At 38.8% G+C, this 10,000-nt stretch overlaps 2 protein-coding genes across 2 annotated transcripts in view; both read right to left on the reverse strand.

The window, feature by feature from the left end:
• LOC136837321 (uncharacterized) overlaps window positions 1-9,191 on the reverse strand; it is a 20,303-nt gene extending 11,112 nt beyond the window's left edge. The window contains exons 1-2 of the mRNA XM_067102083.1: window positions 9,138-9,191; window positions 4,189-6,603 (exon numbers count right to left, since the gene is read on the reverse strand). Of these exons, the coding sequence (XP_066958184.1) occupies window positions 4,189-5,304 (1,116 nt within the window). The 5' untranslated portion in view covers window positions 5,305-6,603; window positions 9,138-9,191. The remainder of the gene's footprint in view (window positions 1-4,188; window positions 6,604-9,137) is intronic.
• The window catches only part of w (eye pigment precursor family transporter white), a 164,296-nt gene that overhangs the window by 87,285 nt on the left and 67,011 nt on the right, over window positions 1-10,000 (reverse strand). The window lies entirely within an intron of this gene.

The raw sequence follows: 10,000 nt of genomic DNA on the forward strand, positions 1-10,000 counted from the left end.
TTTTCACTCCATCTATCTACTCTTTCACATCATTTACCTGATTCTTTCTTGTTCTTCCTCTTCTTTCCTGGAATACATCTGAATTTCACCCGCCTATCACTCTTTCTACATGATGAACCATCTAAAATAATCAGATACATCTTTTCACTTACGATAATCTTTTGTCACTTTTTCTGCTTATGAATAGCCTTTGTAACTGCCCCCCTAACGTCCCCAACAATCACTGTCAGAATTACTCTCAGTTTCAAAACTTTACACTAAAATTTTCACTCTTGTTTCATTTACCTGTCTTTACTTTATCTTCGACACTCAACACATCTTCTAACTATTCATTTCATCTACCAAGACTGCATTCACTTTAAACTGCATACTGTATCTCTCCATTTGCATATTTTATTCTGAGATCCACTGGTTCATTATCCTTTCTGTCTGCACTTACTTACCAGTATAGCAACTTTTTACTCTCCACTCTCCTTTTTTACCTTCTTTACTTATTCCCCCTCTTTTCATCATCCCTCACTTTCTTCCGGACTGCTCTGTGCATCCTTTTATGAGACTGCACAGCAGTTCTATTCTGTCATTCAAGTGCACTCCAATATTCTGTTTTTCCTTCACCAAATCTTTTATTTTCTCATCCTCCCACCTGCTGCATGCATTCCTTCTTTTTACCTTTGTGTACCCTCAAACACTCGAGCTTTACATATATTTCATCTGATCCTTTCACCTGTGTGTCTTTAACACAAGTTTACAATTTGCCCATTTTTTCCTTATATGCTCTACTCACTTCCTTCTCAGTACTCTCTCTTGCCTCAGTTACATTTATAGCTATGCATCCAGCCACTCTCCTCTTCTCCATTGCATCTGTTAAAATGTCCTTCCATGACTCTGATCAAACAAATTATTTTGCAAAATCTTTTTTCCTCTCCACATTCTCTTTCCAGATTCTTTGTGGATGAGTATTTCAACCAACCAAGGCTCTTTCTAAGCATACTTCCAGAAGACTCTCTTCATTCTCTTTTACTAGAGTAACTCCGCACTTACTACCTACATATCTTTTTCTGTTGCCTACCTTTCCATTCATATCACCTAGTGCAATCACCCTTTGTTGTTTCTCAAACCTAGTCAGTCATAGATTCAGACTCTGCTACAGACATCTTTATTTTTTTCTCTTTTGGGACCATAATACCCATTCACTATTACAACTTTCATTCCTGCCACATTCAGTCTCATCCATATAACTCTCAAACTGACACATCTGTACTTTTTTTTGGCCCGTTTTCAGAATATTCCTGACACTTCAGCACTTAGGGTTTTCATAGCACTACATCTACCAGTTACCACTCTTTGCTACTCATATTTCCCTTTCATTTTTGTCTCGCTCAGTCTTAAACAACCAGCTCTTTCTCCTTGATCACATCGGCTCTCACACATTTCGTCCTCTGCCGGTACCACAGCCGTTTACATTCAAACCCCCATGAACTGTTAATTTATTCTTTCTCTGGACTCCATGTCTATGCAAGGTATTGTGATGCAAGCACTATGCCCCCTTCCATTTGTTGGCTTTCACTTTTTGCAGAGTGGCGGGGATGCTAATACTTTCGTTCACCGGAATACCACAGACTGAAGAGCTTGATTGTCATTATCATCAGTAGGGAGGCTCCTCTCCTTCTCAGGGACCATCCTCCCAATAAGGGGTCCACAACCTCCTCTGGTCAGTAAATATAACTGAATAATGTCAGGTACCATGCTTTGCCTAAGTTGTATATTGATTAGCTTGGTTAAAGATTGTGAATTTGCAGAAATATAAACAAAATAGAGAATATTTGACAAGACGGATGTTTGCCCGAAGACATTGTAAGATAATCAAGCAAATCAGCCGTCGCCCTGTGACACTTCACTAAAGATCTAACTATGATGTAAACATATTTTGCATATACAAAAGGCTCTAAGATGAGTTTCTTTCCATATGAAACCAGGTAATGAATTGGCGCCTTCAGAGAATATAGTTACAAAAAGCGATAGATCGTTAAAACCGAATTTATGGAAAGCAGGCCTTGTAAATATTTGTAAATTCAAAGAAAGCTGCCAGATCCTTATCGTAGTGACACCTTTTTCAGATTCAGCCTTTCTTTACGTTTATAGAATGGGAAAGATTTAGTGTCGCTGAATTTAATGCCTCGTGTAAATAAAACTCCATTTCCGACTCAAGGTAAGTTCCTTAAGAAACATCGTGTTTCATTTACTGAAGTTCGTCCTTCTAAGAAAGCTGCGCTTTATCTGATTCACTGTGCTGAAAATATGGTTTTTAGCCAAAGTCACGCTAGAATGAAAGTGAGTGTTATTAAAAACTTCCCTCTGTACAAATTTAACTTTACTCTAATAATCAACTCTTGAAAAGTTAATTCCATGTTTTAAATGTGACGCATCGAACAAAAAATTAAATGAATCATAAAACCAAATTTTACTCAAAATGAATTTTAACTCAAAATCACTATCTATGCGCTGTCAATCATCAGACAATTGTTATTTTCATCCAAACACGAATGGTAACTTTTCCCAAAATAAACGTCGCAGTACTCAAGCCTGCTTCAAAATAGATTTATGAAACCAATTCTACATGAAATTTACTCGTTACAAGAGGAACACCTCACTCAAAATAAGCATTCTCAAGAGATATGTTAAGATCGAAACTGAAACTGAGTCATCTTTCCCAGTGGTTAAATGAGATTTACTTCCGATGTTCTTTTCTGTTTTAGTGTTTCTTAAAGATCACGTCAGTTTTTCCCGTCGTACCTATGCCAAGAATTTGATTCTCACATTGTACTGAAGTCATGAAACAGGGAAACAAACATGAACTACACTGAGCAAGCGACGTCGTGATGGCCTGCTAGAAGTCGCCTTTTCACGCCTAAGAACAGAGCATGCTTTCGCATCGCATGTTTAAGTCAGTCTTGAAATGGTACAGCTTCATCTTGTTTTCCTATTAATAAGTCTACTGATTGAGAGCTTGTTCAGGAGAGAATATTGACCTCGGTAAGAACAAAGTAATCGACGAAAAATATATGAAAATGACGTCAAATGATCAATTTTTAAATTCTTGTTGATATGTTTATTTACATCCTGAAAATAAATACAAAGGAGGCTTAGAACAGAAAGCTCCATTTACATTCCTGTAATAGTAAGAATATGGAAAATACAGTGTACACATCATGATTATCTTCACCAATATTCAAAAAACAGAGAGGAGAGAATTGGGAACATGAAAAAAAAAACAAAAGAGCAAACGTGAAATCTACAAAGCTGGGATCATTTCACGAAGGATCGTTTGTTTTGAAATTAAGTAGGGTTTTCATTTCATTTTCAAACATCTTACAAGTGATACTGAATCTATCGAATTAAAATTTCACTGAAGGGGAATAACGAAATGATACTTAAAAAAAAAAAAAAAAAAAAAAAGAGGGTATGGGTTTGAACCTTCCAGTTGAAATTCCAGATCATCTATGGTTGTCGGATATGGAAGACCCTTTTCTTTTCATCACCAGAGTAATCGATTATAATCTACTACTGTCGAATACGAACACAGTGTTCGAGTATTATGTTCAACTCATACATTGACACGATCCTTACTTCCAAAACCAGCAAATTATCGTATCACTTGAAATTGAAAGCCGTCGTTCTTGTATAATTAGAAGTAATGACGACAATTTCTTGGTCATAATAAACGGGTTAAACTCAGCTCAGTAAGTTTCTCACTGAATCGTTGTAGACGAAATTTCTACCTTCCAAACGCTAAAGAATATGTATTCAAACTGGTAGGTGAACATTTATTTTAAAGCTGAGTCAAATGAAAAGTGTGTTTTCCTTTGCTCAGCGTCTCAAGCAGATAGTATAACGATTAAGTAAGAAAGCATTAACAATAAAACATGACTTGGAACACCTAACCTTTCACTTATTAGATGAAAATATGAAATTGGAGGAGAAAGACTATATAATTTCATTATTGGTAACAGCAGAGCAAACAATGAAGTACCGATATCAGTACAAAATGTAGAATGATCTATGTATCATGTACATGTCGCATTTGTATATGTAACAGACTTTAGCGTTATTTCTATAAAATTCATCATTTAAAATACAAGTAGGAATCGCAAAACAAACCACGACTTTTGACTAATATTTTCTGTTTACCTCGGAAAGTTTTCCCTTGTAAGCAGTCTGTGCCCATGGATGCTCGCCTTGCAAATGGTTGGAATATCGAGGAGAGAGTTTCTTAGGGCCGACCGTCTCATTCCGGGCATCCAAATGACTTCTTTTTCCTTTGCCGAGGTCCTTTACGGGAAGAACTTTCCCAGCATCTTTGGCACTGGCGTAGGAGTGCCCCGAGGGGAAATGCGTCGGACGAACACTCTCGACTGACGCTCTGGAGAAGCCATCGCTTCGCCGGTTCTGGAAGAGCATCGGGCTTTGGGGCTTCCCTTTCGCTGCCTCAGCTATGGGCTTGGCCACGATCAGTTCTTGTTTGACATCATGACATCCATGAGCATCCAAAAGTCGCACAGGAGACGGCGATTTACTCTCTTTGTGTTCTAGTTTGGAAGAGAGGGCCACTCTCTGCGATATCCCTTGCTCAATATCTCTAACTGTAATCTCTTTCGGGGGTCGCCGAAATTCGGGAGTGCTATCTCTGGATACAAAATCATCGAACAAATCAACCTCGGAATAATTATAGCGGATGTGGCGAGGGGGCCGTTTTTCTGCTTTAGATTCGATGTATCCCTCGGAAAAACTGCTGATGCGTGAAATTCTTGATTCGCCATGAGGATCAGTGATGAAATCTGCAGCGTCATTGCTGTTGCTTGGTGTTTCTAAAGTGCACTGGCTCTCTGACTCACCTTTCTCTTTAACAGACTTATTTTTTATAATGTCCGGCTCACTTTTGACTCTGTCGGGTTTTTTGTAAGGTGCCCAGTCACGGTGACTCTTCAGCTCAACTTTGTAATCTCCTTTGTCCTGGCCAGCTGAGCCCTTGCTGTAGGAGGCTCTGGGATCATTTTTCTGACCACTTAGCGTTTTAGAGCCTCCAAACTCACTTTCGATGCCGGAGTCACTCCTGTCACTCCTGTAGGTGCCCGACTCAGCCACACGAGCCCCTGAGTCCCTCCTGTGGAGTGCCCCAGCTCTAGCAGCCTTGCACTGAGCCTCGCCCACGATCAAATGGTTGTCGGGAAAGGTGTTGGCAACCGGAGGCGAGGGCAGATGCTGCTGCTGTGTGTCCAGTCGGTCGAGCACGTATTTCCGGTACATGACAGGTCAACTTCGAAGACACTTGGACGCCCAAGTCCCTCCTTGAACTATGGTTAATAGTGTTACTGTTGCTCCGTTGTCATGAGGCATTGTATGAAATACAGTGAGGATCTTTCCTTATCTTAGGATGTAAAGATTAGCACAACAATACATTTATCTCCTCTGTTAACAAAGAGCAGTTTTAATACACTAAGGGTTTAGTCTAAATTAGCTTTAAACATTTAAACACCGAATCTTACACAGACGTTGCTCGACGCTAAGCAGTTTAAGAGGCGTGGTACTGAATTCAGTGGGGTACTGTTGATGCCACGAAATTATCCTCACTCTTAACAAAAGGTAAATTTATTGGCACTTCATAATGTGGCACTTTAGGAGTAATCTTATATGCGCAAGCGCAGACAGGTACTACATGACACTTCAGCTGTATGACAAAATCACGTTAAAGCACAAATTATTAAAGCAATTTCATGTTTTATGCAAACGTTGTCTATTTTAGAAACTCCTTGGTAGGTGTGATGAATCTTTCAAAGCCTGAAAATTTTCCAAACAAATTTGAAATGTCGTTGATTCGGCAAGACTCTCAGACCATACTTTCATGTCAGGTGCAGAGACGGGTCCGTTCAACTCTGCTTCTTGGATTCTTAGTTTTTCTTAATATATTCTCTAGACAGCAGCTACGCACACAAAAAGAACTTAATGTTTTCATAAGCTACAATGAATGCACGATGGTTTATTTCCGCTTTTTATGAATATGAGTCAGATTTACATCATTCTTTTCTTTACCCATATAACATTACAGCGTTCCAGAGCATTCACATGTAATAATAGCACTGTTCAGGAACCTTCCCACCACTTTCGTGTTCATAACGACACCAGGATAGAATTCATAGCCTACACAGTTTTCGTATTGACATGCAACGACGGTTAAGCATTTCGTCTATTCACGATACCTCGAACGTTTTCTCTGGTCGGTTAGTTTCCAGCAACAAGCGACGCAAACAACACTCCGAGATCAGCACATTTTTTTCTGAGTACGCCAGAGGCGCGGCCGCTTTGCTTGCCGGAGGAGGATGAAGCATCCACAAATGCTCACTCGGTCTCTTCAGTTCTTCAACCGTTTCCAGTCATTTTTCATTTCTATTTCACTGTTAAGTTTCTTTCGCAGTGAACCAATATTCTCTTTTTTTATCTAACATTGAGAATAATCTCTGATTTTCACAAGTCCTCATTGGGCCTTTCAGTTTGACACGCTTGTTAATATACATATTTTACCCTTTAATGTTTTTTTTTGTAGAGGGACTGGAATAGAAAAGTAATAATAATAATAATAATAATAATAATAATAATAATAATAATAATAATTTCATTTCAAGGTAGATGAAAACTACATAGACATTAAGATACAGTATATACAGTATAGTATATATATATATATATATATATATATATATATATATATATATATATATATATATATATATATATATATATATATATATATATATAATGGTTAAATGTTAAACTACTAAAATTAATTTGAAATGAAAGATTCAAGTCCTTAGCGGGGAGAAATTGATATATCCTAACGTCTATAATCGGTATATTTCAATTATCTGCACATAATTATAACAGTTCCACTTAGGGCCAAGACTAATCCGTACCCAGCAAACATTACTACGAAGAAAAGGTTCATCAGTTTATAAAGAGTAGATCTGAGAAAAGACATCATGTCTGCACGGAACTTGAACTATTGCTTCCCGTCCGTCAGGCGTTCCGTGGAAGGCGATGGAGGCTCGTTCAGGTCTTCTTCTTCGTTTTAACGTGCTTTTTTCCCCATTTTCTATATGGGGTAAGCACGATGCCTTCTTTACGAAGGACTTTGATTTGGCGTTGGGGTAGGCCGTAGCCTCGAATCGGCTGCCCTGCCTGACATCGCTTAGACCCGGTAACGATGTGTACGTGTATCGTGCCAATCCCCAGCTCCCTTTCTCCCAAGCAGCGAGGAGAACTGGGCGGGTAGGTCGACAGTTCGAGACGTGTGAGGTGTCTGTTCTTTTTTTTTTTTTTTTTTTTTTTTTTTTAGAAGATGTTGGAGTGGCTTTGTTTATGTGTGTATTAGTCTGTAACACCCATTTGCTTTTCAGCAAACCTATCCGTTGATCACTAATGGGCGAAAACTAAAATTTGCCCGGCTTTTAGCGGACCAATACCTGTTACTCTTTGGAGGGTTCCTACACCAGTCAGAATTGCCGTTCCGGGTGTAAGGAAGGCGAGTCATGGATGTTGCCTCCAAGGAGCCTCGCCAACTTTGAGAACCTGACAATTATTTGGTGAAAGTCCGAACAGCTTTTCCGGTTAATAATTCATTGATATTCTCAGTCATCCATGGCCACGGAGAACGCGCTCTTTACCGAAATCTCTCAAAGTGAAGTGGGAGAAAGAGAATGAACTTCTGAGCTGGACGGGTCTTTTTTGGCCACATGAGTTTCTGAAATAATCGAAAACCAAATTACGTTCATTTCTAAATCATCAGCAAACCAATCTAGATTCAGTGTATAGAAACTGGTTGTGTTTCAATAAATAATACTCGTATAATGGCTGTTAGGCATTCAGTATTTATGATTTTCTGAAATATATCTTTTATAAAAATAATGGGTTGGCTTTCGAAAGTGAACAGATTCATTTGCCTTCCTTATTATTGTGAAGTTAAGTAAAAACGATCGCTTATTCTGACATGAAGGACATAATTCGCCACTATGTCATTAAGGATGCCATTGCTAGCCCCATACCCTTTCTCTTGCCCTTAGCTGACATCGGTGCCCACTTATCCTGGTGCACCGCTGGGAAGCAGGCCGGCGAATCACGGACCTTGCAAATGCGAATATATTTAGATCCACCTTTCGTTCTTCTGCTGTCCACAAACGAGAAAAAAGTGCGTGTCAGAAGTGGGGTTCGGGAACTTTGATTTACCATAATACAATATTTACCATAATACAATACGTACTGCTCACACTGGCAATAAAAGATTCTACGTAATCATTCTGTCGCACGGAACACGGAGTACACCGCCGCGGTAATCATATGAGCTCTCGTCTCTCTGGGGGAATGAGAGGCACCCACTGGAGCAGGCGTCACGTGTTATGCTGGCGCCAGTTTTTTTTTTTTTTTTTTAATATAGACCAAATAAAATCATGTCAGTGAATTCTGATTTTTTATCGCAGCTTATCAAGTGTTTCACTTCACCGGTGGCAGCATTCAGCCACTTACACCAGACTCAAGTTCATAGTCGTATGCAGTAATACAATTGTGGAAGCCTTTTTTTCCCATAGCTGGGATAATGATCAAGACGCCACTATTTCTCCAAAACAGCGAATAAGACGTCGTCATGAAACGGTCTGCACCTGCGAGAAGTGAAGGAATCGCTCATTTGCTTGTTATCTGACGCTAAGTTCTCTGATGGACTGAAGTCTCAGTTCTTTCTTATTTTGCAGTTCCACCGGCAAAATAGAATCAAAATTTCGCTGTAATGTACACTGGATTCATGTAATGGTTACTCGGAACATAATCAGTTTCTACGTTATTCTCAAAGAGAGTATAACTTAACCACGGAAATAATGAATTATATATATATATATATATATAAATATATATATATATATATATATATATATATATATATATATATATATATATATATACATATATATATATATATATATATATATATATAATATTTGTGCAAGAGAGAGAGAGAGAGAGAGAGAGAGAGAGAGAGAGAGAGAGAGAGAGAGAGAGAGAGAGAGAGAGAGCAAAAGTCGGAATTGTGAAACAACCTAGACGCAGAGGCACACTGAGCGTTCGCACTCCCCAACAGACTGACCCTGACTGACTGCCTAATTTTCTGGTGTCACTTAGCAAGGAAGGAGAGGAGAGAGAGAGAGAGAGAGAGAGAGAGAGAGAGAGAGAGAGAGAGAGAGAGAGAGAGAGAGAGAGAGAAGGGCGCCTCCGCAGGATGACTAACAAAGGAGAGGGAATGGCGCCTAAGGGGAAATTTTTCATGTATATTACAGTAATCTTTACATTCTAAATATCTGCAATTGATTGAGTGATTTATTAAAATTATCTGGCGTCAAACTGCAAGGTTATTGGCGCCGAACAATTACCAAAATATAAACAGATTTATCGGTAAATGCAGTGTCAATATTTACAGCACTGTGACAGAATACATTTTGAAAATTTTAGATTATATTCACCATAATCACTGTATCACTTACATTTATATTATCTCCTCTGCTTGTGCTAATTGCATTAACATATTGAACAATTAAAAAGGGCACAGAGTTTCTTTTTTTCCTGGTTTTTAATTCGAAGTCCAACATTCATGTGCTAATAGGCAGTAATCATTTAACATCAACAATTCTTAAACCAAATCCATACTGGTCTGCTGAGGGAGAAAACTTGGAAGAAAACTCGGAGGTGCCTCAATAATAATGGTTGCCATACCTATCACGTGTGTACAAATATGCAGTCGACATGCGTAATGTATATGCCTTCACGTGCCCGTGTTTTACGCGTGCGTGTCAACGCTTTTGTTTACAGCACAAGAATGTCTGGCATTCAAATAACAGAGATTATCTTTTTTGTAGTACTTGTTGGAAATTTGCACCTGAAAGTGTAAAAGGGCGTATTTCATTTC

Source organism: Macrobrachium rosenbergii, chromosome 58 (genome assembly GCF_040412425.1).
Source record: "Macrobrachium rosenbergii isolate ZJJX-2024 chromosome 58, ASM4041242v1, whole genome shotgun sequence".
Lineage (NCBI taxonomy): Eukaryota > Metazoa > Arthropoda > Malacostraca > Decapoda > Palaemonidae > Macrobrachium > Macrobrachium rosenbergii.